Here is a 23582-nt window from a genome sequence, read left to right as displayed (position 1 = left end):
AAATGGAGGCCGGGATTTCAGAGCTTGATGCCGGGCTTCCAGGCGCCAGCAGGGTCGGGCTCCACAGCTCGAGCCTGGATGGCTCCTGCCCGGCGGGCCGCGGGGCTGGGCGACACTCGGCGACGTGGCGGAACCCACGCCCGAGCGGCCCAACGCCCCGGCGCGACCCTGGGAAGGTGGGGACACCAGCTCTCCGCGGTCCTGAGAGGCACTCGCGACCCGAACCAGCGCGGTCACCGCGCCCGCGCAGAGGCGCTCAGGGGGCGCCGCGGGGACCGGGGACCGGGGGCCGGGGCCGGGGGGAGGCTGCGGGCCGGCCTACGCCACGGGCACCGCGCACCGGCTCCCGCGTCTCCGCCGGAGGCGCCGCCCCGCCCGCGGTCGCGCCCTCGCCGGCTCCGCCTCTTCCCCTCGGCCGCCGCCCGCCCGCCCGCCCGGGACCCAAACACCGGCGCCTGCAGCGCGGCCGCGCGTGATCCCGGCGCCGCCCGCCCCCGACCCGGCCGGCCGAGCGATGATGCTGCTGCTTGTGGGCACCTGCCTCGTGGCGTTCGTGCTGCTGCTCTACATGCTGTCCCCGCTCATCAGCCCCAAGCCCCTCGCCCTGCCCGGCGCGCATGTGGTGGTGAGTGGCCTCCCGGGGCTGCGCCGCCACCTCCCGGCCCGCTCGGCCGGCCCGGCCCGCCCCTTCTCCCGGCCCGGCCCGCCCCTTCTCCCGGCCGAGGGTCCCCCCGCCGCCGTGCACCTGGCGCCGGCCGCGCGGAGGCCCTCGGGGACCGGCCTCGCCGCGGCTGGCTCCTCCCGGTGCTCCGGGGGCCGGAGCCGCTGGGTGAGCCCGGCGCATCCCTGGGCTGGGGCTGTTTTTGTCCTCCGTTTTCCCGACGAGTCAGTCAACGGAGAGGCGGAGAAACTTTGTCAAGGACACCGTGGTCGCGGGGGGAAGCGGGGAGGCGGGGAAGGGAGTCCCTGCCGCCCGGAGGGGCCGAGGCGCTGGGAGCTGGGAGCTGGGAGCTGGGAGCTGGCCTGTGTAAGGCGCAGACCGAGCATCTAGAGGTGACTCACTTGGGGGAAATTGGCCGAGCCCAGGGGGCCGGCAGCCCTGGCCGGAGGGAGGTGCGGGGACGCTTCTGCCCCGTCTGCACTGCTACTTTCTCTGGGAGCTCAGCCTGGGGTCGGCTGATGGCGGTTCCAGGGCGACCCTGTGCCAATCCACCTGGCGGTGTTTTAGGAGTGAAAGGGCTGTGGATGGGTTTGGTTTGTTTCTTACCGGAAGCTCGTGTCTTCAAAGATTCCCTTTCTGCAGGTGTAGCACTCCTTTTAAACGGAGAATGCCACCTTCCCTGCGCCCAGCACCTCGCTCTTTGCGGTGGCTTTGAATTCCCCCACCCCGGGGTGCACACCGAGGCGGGAGGTTATGGGTAAGGACTAAGCTGGTGGCACAAATCCTCCTGGTGCCCGAGGTGACGTGCTAAGTCTCCCCACCGAGCTGTGTGCGATAGGACAGGATGGTCATTTCTTCGAGTGTGCTTTACATCTGGACCAGCTTCGTGAATGAGGAAAGGTGTCTTCTTTAAGTTCTCTTTTGTAAAACAATTCGTGAATTTCCAACTCCTGCTCTTTCCCTATGTGGAAGATAGATGAGGAGGTGAGTGTAAATTCTTTGAGAGAGAGCAAGAAAGAGAGAGAGGAGCAAAACTTTACAGTCATGCCAAATCCTGAAGGTGGGTCACATCCATCCGCCTGATAACTTCTGCCACTTTCGTATGGCTTTAAAGGTTGGATTCTTTCAGAACTTACGTTTGCAGAACATCACTTGGAAAAAGGTAAAGCCAAATGCATTGATGAAAAATTTGAGTCAGTGTCTGTCTATAAGAGAGTTTCCCTTAGCCTTGACTCTGCTCCTTCCACCCCATGATGCTGCAGGCCGCTGGTAGGTAAGGTGACAGACAAGTCTGGGAGAAACCAAGAGGGTTTTTCTTATTTTCGCTGACTAGTTGTTTTTTTATTTTATTTTACTGATTTTTTACAGAGAGGAAGGGAGAGGGATAGAGAGTAGAAACATCGATCAAGGTACATGCCCATGACTGGAATCGAACCTGGGACCTTTCAGTCCGCAGGCAGACGCTCTATCCACTGAGCCAAACCAGTTAGGGCCACTGACTAGTTTTAAAAGGCCCTTACAAGTGATGTGAGGGTGACATGAATAATTCACATCTGTCACCATCTGTCGTCCTCTTTTTTAATGTTAGAAGGAGAGCGAAAACGTAATTATTTTTCTTGAGATTTGTTGGGACTAGACCAGGGGGTGTTAGGAGAGGGAGCTGGCGTTTGGCATGCTTGTTTATGTGGAAGCATGAACAGACTAGGTCATAATTATTTATAGTTTCATTTTTTTAGAACAATTCTTACATACTCGTGTTATCTCCCTAATTGCAGAGGTCTTACAGGGTATGTACGTGTGTACATCAGCTGGTTTTTAAAAAGCTGTTTAATTGACTTGTGTACTGGAAAATCAAGTTTTCCTTTCTGGAGATGGCTGGGAGCAACTTTCCTTGTAACACCCTCCCCCCTCTTGCCTTCAATAAGAGGGGTGGGGTGTGACTAAAGTTAGTAACATTTAAGTAGAATTTCCAATGAATAGTAAGAGGGAATGATAAAGGAAGGAAATTAAACTTATCTTTAGTGTCCCACATCTCGGCTCAGTTTATTAATTGTCAGGCAACTCAGTACACAGTTACCATTTTTCTCAGCCATCTTGAAGATCTCTTATATTTGCTTATAACTTTCAGAATAATATAGCCTAGAAATGGCTTATTCTTAGGTACCGTTTAAGAATTAGCTGGCTTGCTTGGGGGTTTAGTTTCCCATGAAGCATGGCCCAAAAGTTGAAGTCTTACTCTTGTTCTTATGGAAAAATCTTAGAAGTGATCAGGTCGAACAGGTCTGTGCTGTGCAGTAATTTCACACAGCTAGCTTCCTTATTACAGTCTATCTAGAAAAAGACAGCAGTAATAACAACAGCTAATATCAACATGGCACTTTACAACATATACATTTTCTTTGTAACTTCCATTCATTCATTGAATAACAAATAGGAAATTTTACTTACAAGTGTTCTTGTCATTGTATCTTTCATAGAAATGGCACAATACACCATTCTGCACATGAATGTAGGCAAGTGTTTATTTTGAAACTGCTTATGCTTTGCACTGTGCTAGGAATGAGGGAGGTAAATTGGAATGGGTACTCGTCCTCAAGGGACTTACAGTCTGGCAGAGGGACTAAGACATGTACATAAATAACTGTGTCCAAGATAGAAGTGACAGGTAAAGGATGGGACTGAGTGACAGGAAGAGCTGATTGGAGGAAGTGAAATTGGAGCTGGCCCCTGCAGGGTAGGCAGGATTTGGAAATGTAGGTGTGTGGGGGATATTGGATGGAGGGACATTTAGGCAGCAGAGCATCATAAAACAGCCGGGACATTTTTAGGGGTCCTGTTAATTGCTATGGAATTGGAATGTCTGGTGCAAATTAATAAACCGAAACCATCTGTGAAATAGCTCCATAGTAGAGACCTCCTCAGAGGCGACCGCTCACGTAGGCAACAGGTATGTTTTTACAGTAACCTTCTGTGGGTAATTGGTTAATGATCTGCCAAAGAAATCCCATCAGTGGTGGAAAGATGAGGCTAAAGAGGAGAGGATGCCTGGGAGTCGCATGGAGATGAATACATTGTGTAGGAGGGGCTTCATGAGGATTTAAAATCATGGGATGGGGTCAAAGATGTTCATTACAGCAGGACTAACAGTAAAATATTCTAAATAATCCAATTGTCTGACTATAGGGAAATGGTTAACTAATGGTTTTGATTGAGCTGTGAATGCAATATTGTGAAGCCTTTTAGTTTTAAGTAGGATACAATATCCTCTTAGGTCAGATGCATTCCAACACTTCCAATCCCCTTCACCTGACAGCCGGAGGCGCCCCCTCCCCCCCACTTCCCTGGCCCATGTTATAGAATCTACATAGGGAAAATGACTAGAAAGAAAATACTGCATTTGTCTTACTAAGTTAAATATACATCGAGTCCTTCTTATATGCCAGGCACTGTGCTAAGTGCTAGGAATATGGTGGGGAGCAAAAATAGAGTTGGTATTTCTAATGGAGTTTATGGGGTGGTGATAGGAGAGATGGTTGTGAATTAAATAATCATGCAAATCAACCCATGGCTATTTGATTCTGTGAGTGCCATAAACTAAAGGGAAAAAAGGATGCAGTGCTGAAAAGTGGGTGGAGGAGATGCTGGGCGTTAGGGAAGGCTTTCCTGAGGAAGCGATGTTTGAGCTGAGATGGGTGAGTAGGTGCCAGCCAGAAGAGCAGAGGGCAGGAGAGCCTCCTTGGTGAGGACATAGGCTGTGCAGAGTCCTGTTGTGCGGTCAGTGAGAGCATAGACATGAAAGACAGCCAGGGTGACTGAGCTGAAGATGGTGAGGGCAGAATAGTGAGGAAGAAAAGCTGTACTTTTCAGGATTTCCATGAGATCATACATTACTTTATAATAAGCAGTTACTGAAAATATCACAGGACATATGCAGGTGACCGTTCTTTTTATGTCTTGTAGAACTGGTCATGCATAGGAGGTATGCAGTGAGGAAATAAGATTCACTTGGAATTGGACTCAAAGGCAGACTAGTATTTATTATCAGTAGTAGTATTTTTCTTTCAATTTCAGTTGACATTCAGTATTATTTTATACTAGTGCACGAATTTGTTCACATGAAAGGAAATTACTTAGAAGAAATAACAACATGATATAACAACAACAAAAACATGATATAAAAACATTAATAAAAATAATGACTGATAAATTGATTAAACTCATTCTAATATCTCCCTATATACCACATTAAGAGTAAAAATACTTTCAGAGTGCTTGACTAATTTCCCTTGTGATGAAGTATTTACAACTTAACTTTAACTTCACACACTCTTCAAACTTGAGAGAAAGCAACGTATAACTGACCATGTCTGAAAACGGGTTCAGGTAGAAATATTCCTACTCTCTCTAGATTGGTACCAGTGAGAGCTTTATATGTATGTATCGCACAAGCACGAGTCAACATTTATTTTTAAATTGCTAGTGCGTGTCATATGTACCGGCTGGTCGGTCGGACGGTCAGAGGGATGTACGGTCAGAGGGACGTAACATTGGTCACTTAGCCTTTTATATATATAGATTAGTTTCAGCTATATAGCATAGTGGTTAGATATTTAATAATTTACCAAGTGATGCCCCAATAATTCTAGTACCTACTAGCATCATACATAGTTATTACAATATTATTTTCTATATTCCTTATTCTGTACTTTACTGTGACTATTTTGTAACTACCAATCTGTACTTCTCAATTCCTAAACTTTTTTCACCCAGTCTTCCAACCCTCCTCCCAGCTGACAACCATGAGTTTGTTCTCTATATCTACCAGTGTGTTTCTGTTTTGTTCATTTATATTATTTTATTTTTATATAATGCTCTTTCACATGGTATTTGTCTTTCTCTAACTTATTTCACTTAGCATAATACCCCTACATCTATCCATGCTGTCACAAATGGGAAGATGTCATTCTTTTTTAAGGCTGAGTAATATTCCATTGTATACATGTACCACATCTTTATCCACTCATCTATTGATGGGCACTTAGGACTAATGTATTATTTATTAGCTAGATTTATAGGACACTTTCCCTCCAGTGAACTCAGGAAAATGTATAGGTGTGCAGTGTATATATAGCTCAGTGCTCGGGACAGTGACAGCAGGCTCTGCTAATGGTACAATCTTCCATGTTTGCACTCATGAAGTCTGGGATGAAGAAGCAAGAGTAGCTAAAAATTTAGTTCTTCTATTGGATTTTAGAGCCCATCATAATTATTTTAGATGAACTTTCAACAGAAGGGAAATGCCAAGTGCTAAGAAGACTTTTTTTTTTTTTTTTTTACTTTTAGGTCACAGGAGGCTCCAGTGGCATTGGAAAGTGTATTGCTATCGAGTGCTACAAACAAGGCGCATTCATAACTCTGGTTGCACGAAATGAGGTAAGTCTTCTAGGCATGTTATTAGTAACTCATTCAACTTTAAATTAATCAAAGAGGTTGTACCAACGTCCTGGTGTCGACACCTGCGCTGGAAATCTCCAGTTTGAGGCACGCTTCCTGAACCACGGTTATTTCTCATATTCAGGGCAGTTTCTTGGTCAAAGTCAGACCAGCTCCACAAATATATATTTAGTGCCAGCAACGATTAGGCAACACCATAGACGCTGCTGATTTTGGCATGGGAGAGGAAGTTAGGCCACAGGGAGCCCGGAGGGCCCTCTGCCCACTGGGGGTGCCGGCAGAGGCGTTGGTGGCACTGATAGGATATGTAGATGTTTCTGATTTGCTTATGACATGATACACATCTCTAGTGAAACCCAGACCCCACTGAGGAATCTCACTCCTCCCCAGCAATTGAGCAAAACACCTGTTTTTCTGTGTTCAGTTGCTACAAGGTCTGTTGTTCTTGCCAAAGTTCCTTCCATGCCCTGTGAAGCAGTGCCACTCTATTCACACAAACAGTAGGAGTCCCCTTGCTCCATGCGGTGGGGGAAGTGACCAGGGTTGTATTGTCCACTGCTATTGTTCTGTGCCCAGCATAGTTGGCTCACAGCGGGTGCTCAGACATCGTTGTGAATGAAGACGGGAAGGGGTGATAGAGGGAATGGGAATGTCCGCGTGGCATCGGTGCCTGGGCACTGGGATGCCCCTACGCAAAGGGAGAGCAGGAGTACCGTGACTGCTCAGGTAGGGGGTGCACAGGTGAGCAGGCCTCAGTGGGAGTGGCCGGCCATAGGGGCCTCTGGGGGAAACGTTCAGACAGTGACACAGAATTAGGCTTTGGCATCCCTTGTTTCTTTTTAAAATCAAGAAAGGCAGGATTAGCTACCTTTTATGTGTACTGCTGACTTCTCGAACAGTGAATTTGCTTTGGCATTGATGCACCTTACAGGAATGGAAACACGACTCTAGTAAAAAGGCATTTTGTGAGGTTTAAACATTGCCCGTATTTGACTCCAGGCAGATGGAAAGGGGGGCAAGGGAGGCCCGCATTTTGGGTGCCCAGAAGCTCATTGTGTGGTCCTTGTGTGGCTGGAGGTGAACGAGCAGACGGGCCTTCTGGCCTCCAGAAGTCCTGTATTTTCTGATGTAATATTTTACTCTGATTTTCACAAAGTTGAGTTGTGCATATATTTATTCACAGAACAATATTACCTTATTATAGGCACATTCATGTTTAGAAAACAGGTGTGTCTTTCCAAAGGATTGCCTTTCCTTTTGTGCTTTTCTGCTGTCACGACGCATTTAAATTACATCTTTTAGAGCAAAGTACGACACTGTAGACCGGTATTTGTCTTCTTGAAAATGAGTGAAACAAAATGAGCTATTGGAAGAATTACTGTTCCATGGACAGCTTTGCTGGTCTAAAGAGTAATTGTGAGAGTAGCCAGGCATGGATTTACCTGGTTCATCCGGAAAGTGATTTTTCTATATTTGCTTTTATAGCAGAGGAGGGAAATGCTGGGTGGTCTCTCGACATGGAATCACATGCACCCTAATTGCATATCCACATGGTTGTTCTTGTTTATATCAAATGTCAGATCAAAACATTGATTAGAACTGATAGGGTTCCCATCAACAATTAATACTGTCAGTTGAGATTTTTGAAGTTCATTTATTTTTCTATTATCTTTCTATACAATGAATTTAAAAACTTGCTATTACTTAGCCATAGCTTAGCGTATGCTACAGCTTCTTTTTTTTGTTGATGGTGGCCCATTGCTGTGTAACATAGGTGCTGTCTTTTGTGTTTTCTAGAACTTAATGAGTACTTACACAAATAATTACTTTTCCTCTCCTTTTAAACAAACAAGCAGACAAATAGACAATCGCCAGAACTAATAGTTCTTTCTTGCTTTCAGGAGAGGCTGCTGCAGGCAAAGAAAGAAATTGAAAAGCACTCTATTAATGACAAACAGGTAAAATCACTGTCTGTGATGCCTTTCCTGTATGAATCAACACAGGTGCATGAAGGGAAAAAGGGGCCGAAACCGGTTTGGCTCAGTGGATAGAGCGTCGGTCTGCGGACTGAGGGGTCCCAGGTTCGATTCCGGTCAAGGGCATGTACATGGTTGCGGGCACAGCCCCGGTGGGGGGTGTGTAGGAGGCAGCTGGTCGATGTTTCTCTCTCATCGATGTTTCTAGCTCTCTATCCCTCTCCCTTCCTCTCTGTAAAAAATCAATAAAATATATTAAAAAAAAAAAAAAGGGAAAAAGGGGATTCTTCAACTCTGAATAGTTTCCTGGAAGATGTGAGAGTTTTCTAATTAAATTACATACTAGACTGTTGTGAAAAAGGTGAAACTGCTTGAATTGTCTGGAATTCCAGATTATGACAAAAACATATAGACTCTAACACATATACACACGCAGACAAACCATCAAAATAACAAAATGCTTTGCTGGAAAATGATTTTCTTTCAATTATTTATTTAAATCAACTTGATACCAACACTTAAGGGGGAAGGGGGCATTTAAAAATATTTTTGGGTTATGGAATTGTTTGATAGATAAAATGGAGTCTATACACACTGAGTGGCCAGATTATTATGATCTCTGAATGCATAATAATCTGGCCACTCAGTGTGTGTGTGTGTGTGTGTGTGTGTGTGTGTGTGTGTGTGTTTGTATTAGAGGCCCGGTGCATGAATTTGTGCATGGGTGGGGTCTGGCCAGGGGGAGGGGACATGGGCGGTTGGCCAGCCTGCCTGCTGGTCGAACTCCTGGTCGAGGGGACAATTTGCATATTAGCCTTTTATTATATAGGATATACACTGAGTGGCCAGATTATTATGCTTTCAGAGATCATAATAATCTGGCCACTCAATGTATATATATGTATAATTTTTATTAACATTTAAAAAATTTCACTTGTCTGTGGTATAGGTTTTATTTATAGTAAATGATCCATACTGCATAAAAAGGCATGTTTAAAAATTAATCCCATTATTCCTACTCCCTTTTTAAACAATTGTTTTCTGTGTGATGATACAGGGATAAAGTCCAGGGTGATCCCTTGAGTCTGGAATATGCTAGGGCACATTTTCGAAGGGGGTATTTCTTTTCCTTAGGAACTGATATCATTTGGATGGGGTTCCTTGCATTAAGTAAAACTTTCTGCCTGAAAACCCTACAGCCATTGGTCTCTTTTTATTCATCTCTTTGACCTCCCATGTCACAGCTTCATTTCTCACACGTGGTTTCTTAGAGCTGGGAGGGATCTTGGTCATCGCGTCTCTGACACCCTTATTGCACAGGTGAGGTCACTGCAGCCTTCCCAGGAAGCTCGGAAGTTGATAAAGGGACAGGATTGGAACTCAGGCTTCTCCAGTGCATGCATGTTCTTCCTACCGCCTCATACTCACAACTACACGTGGGTGCATATCATTGATGTACTTATGTGCCCACCCACACACATATTCTGTCTGCACCTCAGCATGATGGCCAATGTCAACACGGGAGAATTCATGGAAAGACTGAGAAACCAAGGACACCTTCCTACTTATCTCTGCTACCTCTCTGAAAACATAGAGATTCCTATGTCAGTGACCCAAACTCTGCTTTGGAAACATTAAACAAAAGCTCATTGTTTGTCCCTAGTAGTATTCATTTCTGTCTCATAAATTTCTATCAAAGTAAGCACAGAATATATGCTTTCTCCCCTTTTCTCCTTCACTCTGTTCCCTTTCAAAGACTAAATGGACTTGTTTTCCGAAGTAAAGCACAGGCTGAGCATTTCCCGCCATCCCTCTGGGCTGCACACACCCGGGCATGGCTGGTTTATACCTGGTGGGTGCTGGGGCTGGGCTCAGTGGCCCCCTTGCCTAGAGAATCAGTTGAGTGGCCAGTCATTCCAGAGGCAGGGATCTCAAGCAAATTTCAGAAGGAACCAGATGTGACTTGGCTCCCTGTTCAGCTCCTACAGGCCCAGATTGACCCTTGGTCTCCTACATAATGTCCTGTGGCTCGGCCTCCAAGTAGGAGGCCAGGCTGAGGTGGCTTCTGCTAGTAGATATTGTTTGCTTATCTCTTCATCCCACCAGCTAGTATTCAATCCCAACAGGGCAGTCACAGCTCTGATATTGCTCCAAGGAAGTCATTCTTTAAACCTATTTGTTAGATTTATTGTTATTAGCAACTTAAGATATTAACAACATGAGATGTGATTTATGTATTCTTTAATGTATGTAGTCGTTTTAATAACAACTTGAAGTAGAATTTATGTGCAATAAACCACACCCATTTAAAGTTGTACACACATGTGATGCAGAGACAGAACATTTCCAGCACCCCCCAGAGTTGGCCCTAGCCTCTTGCAGGCCATTCCTGCCTCCCCTCCTGGCTGCAGGTGGTCGATGACCTGTTTCTGTCATTGTAGATGAGTGGCATTTCAAGAGGAGGATTTTTTTTTTCTATTTCCAGCCGCATTGAGGTATAATTGACAAATAAAAATTGTATATATTTAAGGTGTACAATGCGTGATGATTTAATATATGTTTACATTGTGAAATGATTACCACGATCAATTAACACAAACATGATTTCACATAGCTATTTTGTGTGTGTGGTGAGAACACTTAAGCTCTATTCTCTTAGCAAATGTCAAGTATACAGTAGGTCAGTATTAATAATGACAGCCTTCATGCTCTACATTAGATCCACAGAACTTATTCATTTTATACCTGAAAGTTTGTACCCTTTGACCAACATTTGCGTTGGTTCAAAACAGTTGTCTACAAAAACTGCTAAGAAAATTAGACTCTGCTAATTGCATTGTCAACAGATTTTGAGTTTGCTCGAAACAACTTTCTATAAAAACTGCCAAGAAAATTAGACTCTGCTAATTGCATTGCCAACAGATTTCAAACAGTGCAATTGGTACATCCAAAATTGGATTCCTTACCTTGTGGAAAGAACTGCCTTTAATTAAAAAATAAATAAATAAATAAAACTAAAAAAAAAAAAACAAACAAAAAAACCCACCAAAACTTTTAAAAATAGGTTCTGATACCTGCATAGCTTTAATCATTACTTTCTCTTTCTAACAGGTGGTGCTTTGTATATCAGTTGATGTATCCCAAGACTATAGCCAAGTGGAGAATGTCATAAAACAAGTAAGAGGCTGGGCTAATTGGAATTATTTCATATGCCTTTTGTTTGGTTCTTACCATTTTGCTGTGTGGTTTGAAATTGGTAAACCTTCCTAAGAGGTCCACTAGTTTTATAGATTTTATTTATTGGCATTGATTTGCTCCTGAGTGACTCTTCTTTTGCCTTCCTTAATGTCTGCTCTGATGCATTTTTCCAGGCACAGGAGAAACTGGGCCCAGTGGACATGCTTATAAACTGTGCAGGAATGTCAGTTTCAGGAAAATTTGAAGATCTTGAAGTTAGTACTTTCGAAGTAAGTAAGAATTTGTTTTTTGATCATGAAGATAGCCCGTACACGAAAAGCAGAGCAAGGCTTTACAAATGAAATAGATGAAGTGTGTTCAGATTTCCTGGAAGCCTTGGGAGACTAGAGGAAGGCGACACAAGCTTTTGGTCCCAATGCCACGACCGTCTAGCCTTAAGGATTCAGACAAGTCTCTCAACCTCGGTTTCCCCAGTTGTAAAATGAAAATAGACCCTCGTTCTGACACAGATGACTGTGACGAATCCCTGAGGTAATAGAGAACTCTTTGTAAACCGAGAGATTCTAGATTTTCATGTCAAGTGTCCATATTTTTAACATAGAAAAAAACAAAAAGTTGAGGAGCAGACTCTTTGTTTTCAAATCAGAATAAAGAGATAACGTGTCATATTTATGATTGCATTTTAAAAAATATATATTTTATTGATTTTTTTACAGAGAGGAAGGGAGAAGGATAGAGAGTTAGAAACATCGATGAGAGAGAAACATCGATCAGCTGCCTCCTGCATACCCCCTACTGGGGATGTGCCTGCAACCAAGGTACATGCCCTTGACCAGAATCGAACCTGGGACCTTTCAGTCCGCAGGCCGACGCTCCATCCACCGAGCCAAACCGGTTTCGGCTATGATTGCATTTTTAAAACAGGTTTGACATGTAGCCCCTCGGTGTCATTTATTTCAGCCCTAAAGAAATGGACATCAGATGTGAAATCTTTAAATGGGAAACAGTTTTTTAGTTGACATTGCATCTGCCATCTTTTCTTATGTTCTGTTGAGCTTCATCGAGGTCATGGGTTTTGAATGCTTTTGTCTATGAAGTGAAGTTGCATCTGCTGTAGGAAAGGAGACTGTTGGAGCAGCAGTTTAGATATCTTGCTCCCGGGGGACTGTGGGAAAGCACCGTGCACTCTGATTTAAAGTCAAGTTGGGAGAATCCAGATGTAATATTAGCAGAATGGTGCCTTACCCGGGGCTGGACAGTCTTAAGGCTCCTTTATCAACTAGGTAATGATAGTTGACCAGTATACCTTTATCTGTGGGCAATCAAAGGGGGGTTTAAAGATTATTTCATAGCAGTGTAAAGAATCATTTGGGGGAAATAGTTGTAGTAGTGATCTTGGCATGAAATGAAGAGGGAGCTCAGAGGTGGCCAGCACAATAGGAATAGGGTGTGTGTGTGTGTGGGTGTGTGTGTGTGTGTGTGTGTAAAATGATATGGAGGGACAGTCAGTGGACTCCCCTTGACAGAGTGTAGAGGGTAGAGAGGACTGAGGTAGAATAGGTTGCAGGGTTGTAATAAATGAAGGCACTGTTGTAAAGCTGGGACGTCAGGAAGCGGGGGTGCCTGCTCGGGGATAGAGGGAGTCAGGATGGTTTACATTTGTGTGTCTGATGGAAATAGGAAGATAACTGAGTGAAATTATTGTGGGGTATGTAACTGTGAGCAAGAGTAAAAGAAACTATGTACACTACCAGGGGAATGCCTGTATTGGGTACCCATGGCAAGCAGACAATGAGAAACAGGTGGGATGAAGAGAGAAGGAAAATAACCATGCCGTAATATGAAGCTTGTGAAACATAAAAAAATGTACAATTCGAATCTTTTTAAAAAATTCACTTTGCTCTCAACCTTCAGTCTCCAATTCACACGGTTTTCCCTCCTTCCCTCCCTCCCTCCCTCCCTCCCTCCCTCCCTCCCTCCCTCCCTCCCTCCCTCCCTTCCTTCCTTCCTTCTTCCCCTCACCCCTCTCTTTTGTTTAAAAAATTACCCAATCACAATTTGTTGCTTTGTTGCACCTACAGCATCTTTCCACACTGGCAGCCACCACATGACTTTGTTGTTCTCTGTTCCGCAGCAGGCACAGCAGAGAGAAAGGTGGACTTTGGCATCAGGCTGAACCAGTTTGAGGTATTGGGTCTGATGGTTTCTAGTCTGACCATTGGCCAGCTGTGTGATCTCAGGCAGATCAGCCTTTCTCTTCCAGTCCCAGCCCCCTTCTCCGTGAAGTGGGTAGACAGCTCCCAGAGCCGTGAGGACTAAGTAACCTAATCTGTGCATGGCGCTTAGCCCATGGTAGCTGCTTACCAATACTAATGTCCTTTCCCTGGTATTCATTCAACTCACAAATACTCGAGAGAAAGCCTCTCGTGCGTCCAGCATTGTTCTGGGTACTGGGGATGCGTGCTGAGCAAGAAAAGAAAGTCTGGGCCCTGGTGAGGTGACACAGACCCCACAGGAGCAAGCAGTTAGCAGTGTGATTTCAGACTGGGGTATGTGCTGTGGGGAAAGGAACAGGGGCTGAGGGGCTCTGTGAGGTGGTGTGGACGGAGACCCAGCCCGGGGGCTGGGGTCGGAGACCTGGAGAATGGGGACAAAGGGACCAGAGAAGAGACAGTAGCTGCCAGGGCCCCAGGAGGGAGGAGCTTGGCAAACCCGAGGATGGACTGGCAGGCCTGTGTGGCTGGAGCATCCCCAGAGATGGGCAGAGTGGGGCATGGGCCAGGTCTGCTGGGGCCTTGAGGGTTTTAGTCTCAAATGTCTCAAGAGTTTTAAGTTAGGCTAAGCAGTGGTGGGATCTGCATTTTTAAAGGATCTCCTGCTGTGCAGGACAACTTTTAGGAGCTTCTAGGGTCACTAAGTGAAGAAATGGTGATGTTGGGAAGTGGATGGAGGTAGAGTATTGGGCAACCATGGAGTGTGGGCTAGCAGGAGGTGGCAACAATTCAGCACAAAGATTCAAGCGGCTGTTAAGGGGGTTGGATGTGAGAACTGGCCTTCTATAAAGGAAGGACTATCAACCCCAAACCTGGGGCCTCTATTCCAGTGATTGGGCCTCACACCAGGAGTCCCTCTCTGTCCTTAGTCTCCCTACAAAAGTCCCTCCTCTGCCTGCTCTGAATGGAGGCAGCGGCGGACTGTCACCTTCCAAGGCTACTCTGCCCCTCCCATCTGGGGCTCAGTGACTTGCCTTGTTCTGATCAAAATATGGGCTTATCATCAGTGAGCCTGGTTAGAACCACTTTTGGTGCATTTTCTGAAGCTAAGAATTCATTTTTATTCAAAATAAATTCTCAGTTACTTCTTTTGTTTGGCTTCTTGTTTTTAGTTTTAATTTTACTGATGTTCACATGCTCATACGATGCCTGTGCACACTGCTGCATGTGTTGTCACAGCTCATTGCCGAGGAGAGTGAGCACGCCCTTTGTGACTCCAGGCAGCAGACGCCTGGAGACCTGCACCTGGTGTCCTCTGAACTCTGCCCCGGGTGCCTTTTGCCCTTGCTGATTTTGCTTTGTGCCTGTCACTGTAATAAATCATAGTTACGAGCTCAACTCTGTGCAGAGTCATGTGAGGTCTTCCCGTGAATCACGAAACAGGAGGTGGACTTGGGGACCTCCAGTATACTTCTCTTCATTTTCCTTTTTAATGCCTCTCTTTGTGGTTTTTGGAGCCGTGTCTTGTTTTCTCTACCTGTGGATATTAATGAGAGTTATTTTACAGTTCTGCTTAGGATTACATTGACTCCATAGATCCACTTGGGGAGAATTGACATCTTAATAATATTGTCTTTAACCCATGGACATGGTCTATATCTCCACTTAGGTTTTCTTTAATTTCTTTCAGCAAGGTTTTGTAGTTTTCAGTGTTTGGGTCTTACACATCACTTTTCAGTATTTCATATTTTTTGATGTAGTATAAAGAGTATTTTTTAAAATTTCAGTTTCTGAGTGTGTTCATTGCTAATGTAGAAAAAGACAGTTGATTTTTTGGATATTGATCTTACAATCTTGCTGAACTCAGTTAGGAATTCTAGTACTCATTGGATTTTCTACATCGAAGATCACATCATCTGCATCAGTTTTACTTCTAACATTGCCTTCTGGACACCCTTATTGCACTGACTGGAACTTCCAGCACAGTGGTGAGAGCAGACATTTTTGTCTTGTCCTCAATCTTAGGAGAAAACATTCAGTCTTGACCATCTATACTAATAAAAGGGTAATATGCTAATTAGACCGGGAGACCTTTCAGGAGACCTTCTGGACATCTTTCTGGACAAAGCCATGGTGGCGGGGCCGAGGCAGAGGTGGTTAGGGCAATCAGGCCAGGAGGGGAGGGCAGTTAGGGGTGATCAGGCCTGCAGGGGAGGGCAGTTGGGGGGAACCAGGCCTGCAGGGGAGGGCAGTTGGGGGTGACCAGGCTGGCAGAGGAGGGCAGTTAGGGGCAATTGGGCCAGCAGGGGAACAGTTAGGCATCGATCAGGCTGGCAGGGGAGTGATTAGGGGGTGATCAGGCTGGCAGGCAGAAGCGGTTAGGGGCAATCAGGCAGGCAGGTAGTTGGGAGCTAGCAGTCCTGGATTGTGAGAGGGCAGTCAGACATCCCTCGAGGGGTCCCAGATTGGAGAGGGTGCAGGCTGGACTGACGGTTAAACTCCCCCTTGAACAAATTTCATGCACCGGGCCTCTAGTAATAATATAAAAAGGCATTTGGGGGAAAATGGAAATCTGAGCATCCTAATACAATCACATAATTTTCTGTATTTCCTTATTTGTTTGCTTTTAATTTATCTTTATTGTTAAAGTATTATAGATGTCCCTTTTCCCCCCAAAAGACCCCCACCCCCTCATCACCTCCCCCCACCCCCCAGCTTTCACCACACTATTGTCTGTGTCTATGGGTTAGACATATATGCATATAAGTAAGTTCTTTGGTGTATTTCCTTGGTTTTATACCTGTGCACATGTGCTTTTATTTACTACTAGAAGCCCAGCACACAAAATTTGTGTGTGGGTACGGTCCTTAGGCCTGGCCTGCGATCAGGGCCATCTTTCCCAGCTGCCTGCAGCCGGCCCCACCCCGTGCCACAACCCACCCCCGGTTCCCCATTCGCCATTGGGTGATCGGTGCCTGATGACCGGAGGAAGGGACTGAGAAGTCGGCTGTTCCCGCCCGCTCACCGGCCCTGCCAGCTTGCTGGCCCCGCCCCTGCCACGGGTGGCCATCTGGCAATCAATCGGAGCCTACAGGCCAGGGGAAGGGACCAAGAGATAGTCAGTGTGTCTCATAGTGACTGGTCCAGCAGTTGTTCTGGTCGTTCTGCCATTAGGGTCAGTTTGCATACCCTTTTATTATATAGGATTTGAGATCTTTATAGTCAGTGTAAATCCAGTCTGCCCTTGGCTTTTTCTGAATTTACAGAATAAATATTCTCCCTCCTAGTGTTTCTGGTCATTATTTCTAAAAGTTATCTAACATTCTATTGAGTTAACATCTCATGATTGACTCAAAGTTCCCCCAGTGAAGTGTTTGGTTTTATATGGTGATAGATTTAATATTTGTACAAGACTTTTAACATAAAAACATTTTAATTCAAGTAGTCTTAGATTTTCAAGTTAAAATGTAAGGTTTTTTAGTGTTCCCAGGATGAGGGGAAATATACTATTGATACTTTTGTAAGATCTTACCCATCACAAATAAGAGGCAACATTTGAGTAGTTATTGTGGATCAGGGCTGGTGCTAGCACCCAACTTGTGTTTCCTCTTGTAATCCTTGTAAGGGCTATGAGATAATACCATTCTTAACCCAGCTTTCAGCTGCAGAAATAAGTAGAGTGTTTGACTTTCTTACTTATCATCAAGTAGATAGTAAATGGAAGAGCCCAGTCTTCAAACCATAATCTATGCTGTTAACCACTGTCTTAGGCTCTTGGTGGTCTTTCTTTAGCTTGTAAATAATGGGCTGAACATATTTGGAAGCTTACTCCTAAAACTGTTTTTCAAAAAATATTACCTGCAAGGAGAAAACTAGTTTTAACCCATTTTTAGCAAAGACATAACTGTGGTCATGGTGAGAATGCAAGACCAGATTGAAACAAACTTCAAATAGTAGATCCTGAGCATCATGGCTCATTGACAGGGTCATTCAATCATTCGTTCATTCATCAAATCCACTGAGTTCCCAGTCAGTTGGGCTCCATTGAAGAACTACAATCTGGAGAGCAGATTGAATTCCTGGGAGCGCAGCCTTGTGTCTTCAACCTTTCTCATTCCTCATGGCCTCTTTGCTCCCTGCAGAAACTGATGAGCATTAACTACCTGGGCAGCGTGTACCCCAGCCGAGCTGTAATCACCACCATGAAGGAGCGCCGGGTGGGCAGGATCGTCTTTTTGTCGTCCCAGGCGGGACAGGTGGGACTCTACGGTTTCACTGCCTACTCTTCGTCCAAGTTCGCCATCAAGGGTTTGGCTGAAGCTCTGCAGATGGAGGTAAATGCTGTATTCGCTTTTATATTTATTCCTTGCAGCTCAGCAAATGCTCCTCTTTATTTTGTAGCTTCTTCACACATGTTGTTATATGGAATTACAGATTTGTAGGTTTGACATTAGTGAAAGAGAATTGGCTCAATGCCTGAATTTTACTATTAAAAAGTTAACATTTTCATTGCATAAAATGATTGTAGTTGTGACGAGAAAAATGGTCATGAGGTTTTTGCTTGCTTAATTTAATACACAAAGTACTCCTAATATCTTCATTGTATTATTGGTCTAATACTATATGAGTATGTGTAACAGGGTTAGAGATATTTTATTCTCTAGAGATGTTTCTGTGACAAAAAGATCTGTTCTTTGTAACTGGATAATAAAATCAGCATTTGTTTGAGGGGAGAGCCGAAGCTGGCCAGCTCTCAGCTTTTAGATACCGTATTTTCCGGCGTATAAGATGACTGGGCGTATAAGATTTTCATTTAACGTGGTCTCAGTTTACTTATCTACAAAATGAGAAGGTTGGACTAAAAAAAAAATCATTTGGCTCTCCTAGTACTTATATTTTAATTTCTTAAAGAACTATTGATCAAAGTGATTGCATTTCGTTTTCACAGTTAATGGCACATTTTGTGGAAGAAGGTGAGTCTAGGGTTAGTATCAGAGTAAGTGCTTGTCATGAGTGACAGCCTCACACCTTAGCCATGTGAAGTAGACTTCTGCATTCCTGTCACCTGGGAATGCTTAGAAACTCGCACACATGTCTATCTAAGTCACATACTGAAAAAGGCAAGGCAAAATTTCACTATTGCCATATATGCAGAAACGTAACACATCATAATGTTAAAACCCAGAAGAGAATTCATTGTGGCTAACCCTCTCCTAGTAACAGTGTGATATGAGAATCCCATTTAATGACTTAGATCAGGGGAAGGAAAGTTTTTTCGTAATTGGCCATTTTGTAATTTTAGCCTTCGAGAATTAGGCGGTATCTTGTCATAACTAAGTACTCAAGTCTCCTTTGATAGCAGGAAAGCAGCCATGTGCAATGCATAAATGAATGGGTGTCTCTGTGTTCCAATAAAACTTTATTTATAAAAATAGGTGAAGGGCCAGATTTGGTCATCAGACCAAGCTTGCTGATCCCTGATTTAGAAAATTCCTATAAGAGCCCTCAATGGCATGTGACAGAGAGCCACACTGCCTAGGTATTGGATGAGCATTGTGGTAGGTGAGTTGTCTGGTCAGTGACAATCCTGAGGTGCTACTTAGGGACCCATAGACTGTGCTGTTTTCCTCTCAAAGGAACCAGCCCCAAATTTCACTTTCATCAACTTGCTTAATACTTTTAATAGGGCCATACTGACCTATTCTTGATTAGGAGTATTAAGCAAGTTGCCCTAGATGGTTTGGCTCAGTGGATAGAGTGCTGGCCCATGGACTGAAGGGTCAAAGGTTCTATTCCAGTCAAGGGTGTGTACCTTCATTGCAGGCCTGGTCCCCAGTCAGTTGGGGCACATGTCGGAGGCAGCCAATCAATGTGTCACTCTCACATTGATGTTTCTCTGTCTCTCTCTCCCTCCCTTCCATTTTCTCTGAAAAATCAATGGAAAAAAATATCCTTGGGTGAGGATTAATAATAACAAAAAAAAGAATAGGTCATTATAATATGACTAGAGGCCCAGTGCATGATTAAATCATGCACATGTAGGGTCCCCTACACGCTTTCGCTTTCGATCACAGGGGAGCTGGGTGCCTGTCCGCTGGTGCACCTGGCCTTTCAGAAGCCTCCGCCGTGCTGGAGGCTTCTGAAAGGCCTGGTGCCCAGCGGACAGGCACCCAGCTCTCACGCTTTCGCTTTCGATCACTGGTGCCTGAGTGGACAGGCACCCAGCTCCCCTGCTTTTGATGGTCCGCGGCGGGACATGAGCTCGCTGCCCCAGAGGCCCCTTCTGTGCCACAGCACAGCCATGGCGCAGACGCTGGCGACGCGAGCTCAGGGTCCCGCCTAATCGGCTACCCCGAGTCCCCCCCCCCCCCGCGCCTCCTGGCCAATCGTGGGCATAGTGAAGGTACAGTCAATTTGCATATTTGTCTATTATTAGGTAGAATTAGCCAAGAGGACATATATGACTGAAATTTTAGACAAGAATACTGGCATTTCTTTTGCAATTTTTACTTTGAAAAGTTCCTTTGTGAATCACTATTTTACTTTTATGACAGTTTTGTGAAATATGTGAGGCAGATGATGTTACCATATAGATCGGAAATCTGAGTTTCAAGAAGTTCATGGAGTTGCTCAAAGCCACATGTGACTTTGTACCGAAATAGTAACAAAGACCATGCTTTGGGCTCCGCCTTTGCCTCTGTCCAGCAGCGGAAGATGCGTCTGTAATTCAGATCAGAAGTGTCCTGATTTATCTGGCTGGTGGCCTCAGTTCTGGACAGAGGGATGTTTTGGAAATGACAGATGTGCTCAGGGCTTTTCATCCCTACATGGTGTCTTGTGGAGCCATCTCAGGATTCACTAATTTAGGGCAAAGTGTATAATGTGGGTGGCCTGGTTTCACTTCCAGTAGAACAGAGATGTCCATGAAGAAGAGGGACAATGTCAGTAGCAGGTGCAGAGTCCCTGCAGCCTCTTTGTGACCAGAGTGATTCACACTCTGCAAGTAGCTGGCCTCCACTTGCCAGTCGGCTTGACTTCTGCCCGAATTTGGACTCCATTAAAAATATCCTCATGTAAACAGAATCTAAAATGAAGTAAACCTGTACCATGAAGAATAGGTTTTGGGGGAAATAAGTTCAATAATCCAAATCTAGAAGTTTATTCATAGTAGAACATACCTCAAAACAAATATTTCCCTGCAAACTTCCGGTGTTGTGTTTTTAAAACCTGGAAAATTGAATCTATGTGGCCAAGGTGGCGGTGTTTTCTATGGATGAAACAGACCTTATAGAATTGCTTAAACGCTACGCTACGTACTTTGGATAATCCTTTTTAGTTTAACTCTTAAGTCTTCCTGTCCACGCCACCAAAACTAAAGTCGGGCCTTAGAAATCTTTTATGTACAATGAGTAATCTTTGAAAGCTTGCTTTGTTGCATTTGTTTATCTTTTTAAAAAATCAGTCTCAGGTACAAATACATCATTAAAAAATTTTTAAAGTTAATTTTTTGGGAAAGCAGAGACTAAATAAAAGTAGGGGCTCTCCTTTCCATCTCTTGTTCTGACCCTGCTCAGTCCCTCTGACCCACCTCTTCCCACATTTTGAAACACTGTTTTGAAACACTGTTTTAATTATTTGGGAGCATAGCCATGACCTTGAGTGTGAGAAACACTGCTTTGAAATGCTATCTTACATTGGCTTATGTGCCACCACCTTATTGTAGGGGAGACGGGCAGCACAGAAGTGACCACATTTGAACCATAAGCATCAGCCTTTATAGCGGCTAATGACCACATATTGGCTTTTACAAGTTTTTCTTTTTTTTTTACTAAATTTATTGGGGTGACATTGGTTAATAAAATTATATAGGTTTCAAGTGTACATCATCTATATCATTGTGTGCTCACCACCCAAACTCAACTCTTCTTCCATCACCATATATTTGACCCCTTTTTCCCTTTGCTACCCTCCTCCCCTTCTCTCTGGTAACCACCATCCTGTTGTCTGTGTCTATGCATTTTTGTTTGCTTGTTTGTTTGTTGCTTTCAGTTTTATATCCCATATATGTGTTCTCTGGTGTGTTCACAACAGACGATAAGGCCATGGGAGAGTTTTTCAAAACAAGTGGAAGTCTTAAAAACAAGTGGAAGAGAACTTGCTTGCTCATCAACCTCACCACCTGGCCCAAATCCAGAGCTATTTATGAGGTAGCTTGGCCTTGAAGCTACATGCCCTGCCTGCGCCGAGTGAAAGAGCTCTTGTGCCCTAGGTGCACCGGAGCCCAAACAACAGAGATGTCACCTCTGCCATTGCACTTTCCAGGCTGGCTGGCCAGGACCTTCTGTCTGCAGGTTTCTCTGGGCCCTTACAGCTTCTCCCACAGAGACTTCAGAACTGTGCTTCCGGAGGGATCTAGGGAGAAAAAGGGCTCTATGAACAGAAGGACCCTGGGGTGCTGTCGGAGGCTGTTGCATTAGGCAGACCTGTTGTGTTTATTCAGCACCCTTAAGACACAGTGGCCGACCTTACTACCAGCTGCCTGCCCACTTCCAACTCATGGGGACCAAACACTGAGCCAGTGGCAAACAAGTCACGGCAGAGATTTTGATGGTATGAACCTTAGAGTCATTAAGAATTAGGGTGGAGCAGGGCTTTGGGAAGGGTGTGTCCCACCTGACCAGCAGGAGAACTTTCTGGAATTGTTGGGGGATGTTAATGAGTGGGGAAGTTTAAGTGTGGAGGTATGGTGGTGAGGTCAACAAGCCTAAGATGTGTTCTATACCATCCAGGAGCAGGTGGAATTCCAGGTGGGGGAGGGAGCTATGAAGAGAAGCTGGAAGGGTTTCTATGTGTAAATGAGGGATGAGGCTGTCGGAAGGGGAGGTGCTTGGCTGGACTTGGTGGGGGGGGGGGGGGCAGGATTCCACCTGAAGGAAGATTGCTATTGGCCGGTTCTGTGAAGGAGGAAGTGACTCCTGAGCCCCTTCCAGGCAGGGCTGGCTGCACAGGGAGCCCTGAAGAAGCAAGCTTCTCAGGTGCATGTAGTTCTAGACCTGCATCTGGGCATCGCTAGAACGACAGTGGAAGGGATCTGAATGACCTCAACATATTTGGTTGATGAAATCAGCAAGAGTTTCAGAAGCAGCATGAAGGAAAACAGATTTGCATTCTGATGGCGGAGGAGCAGACCTAGGCGTGCAGAGGGTGGGGAGACCAAGGGCTCTCCTTTTAGCGTTGTCTGTTGGTCACTGACAACAGCGGGAGGGAAGAGACGAAGAAGGAAGTGAATGGCCATACCTTGGGACCAGCTGTGTTCTGGAGTGGATGTTAGGATGAGTTTTTTGTCTTTATTTCTAAACATTTCCTGACTCAGTGGGTAGTGGTTCTGCTCTTGCAGAACCGCCTGTTGGTCTTGGCCACCTTTGAGAAAATCAGGGCAGTATTCATTTTGTATGTCTGCCTGGCACCCAATGCAAGCTGGCAAGGTGGACGTGAAAGTGTGTCTTGTTTATTGAAGGAACAACGGTTGTTTCTGAAATGCAGGTGAAGCCATACAATGTCTATGTCACCGTCGCCTACCCGCCTGACACAGACACACCTGGGTTTGCAGAAGAAAACAAAACAAAGGTAAGTATGCTAGTCTTTAATGCTGGAAACCTCTTTTCTGATTTTTTTCTTTTCACACTTTAGCCCGCAGGCCATTTTTATCAGTTAGAAAATTGAGTTCCTTTCAATTTATGTGCTAGCGAGACAGGCCTCTGAACTTTCTGGAACTTCCATTCCAAATCTTGGACAATGCAGCCATATTTTCAAAAGCCATGAGTTTTTCTAATAGTCTTTGAAGCCTTATTGAATTAATAAGGTATTTTCTGTATGAAGGAGAGTACAGCCTGTATTTTTAACTAATGAGATGATATACTTTAAAAACCATATTCTCTCCGTTGAACTTAAAGACCTGGTTGCTGTTCCATTGTGTCCCTGTGGAGGTCTAATGGGCATCTCAGACATAACATTTCCAAAACGGACCTTTTGATTCCCTCCCATTCCCCCTCATTATTTTCATTTCATTACCAGGCGCCC

At 44.9% G+C, this 23582-nt stretch overlaps 1 protein-coding gene across 6 annotated transcripts in view; it reads left to right on the top strand.

Moving 5' to 3' along the window:
- The first annotated feature begins 424 nt into the window (after positions 1-424).
- KDSR (3-ketodihydrosphingosine reductase) overlaps positions 425-23582 on the top strand; it is a 32279-nt gene continuing 9121 nt past the window's right edge. For 3 of the 6 annotated variants that reach the window (XM_054723682.1, XM_054723680.1, XM_054723681.1), the window contains exons 1-7: positions 425-625; positions 6005-6094; positions 8017-8073; positions 11203-11268; positions 11463-11558; positions 17645-17836; positions 23046-23129. In XM_054723682.1, the coding sequence (XP_054579657.1) occupies positions 515-625; positions 6005-6094; positions 8017-8073; positions 11203-11268; positions 11463-11558; positions 17645-17836; positions 23046-23129 (696 nt within the window). In that variant the 5' untranslated portion in view covers positions 425-514. The remainder of the gene's footprint in view (positions 626-6004; positions 6095-8016; positions 8074-11202; positions 11269-11462; positions 11559-17644; positions 17837-23045; positions 23130-23582) is intronic. The other 3 variants (XM_054723683.1, XM_054723684.1, XM_054723685.1) reach the window with 3 other exon arrangements.

The sequence above is a fragment of the Eptesicus fuscus genome, chromosome 12 (assembly GCF_027574615.1).
Source record: "Eptesicus fuscus isolate TK198812 chromosome 12, DD_ASM_mEF_20220401, whole genome shotgun sequence".
NCBI lineage: Eukaryota > Metazoa > Chordata > Mammalia > Chiroptera > Vespertilionidae > Eptesicus > Eptesicus fuscus.
Note: the sequence above shows the minus strand (reverse complement) of the source record. Positions and strands in the feature narration are given on the sequence as shown.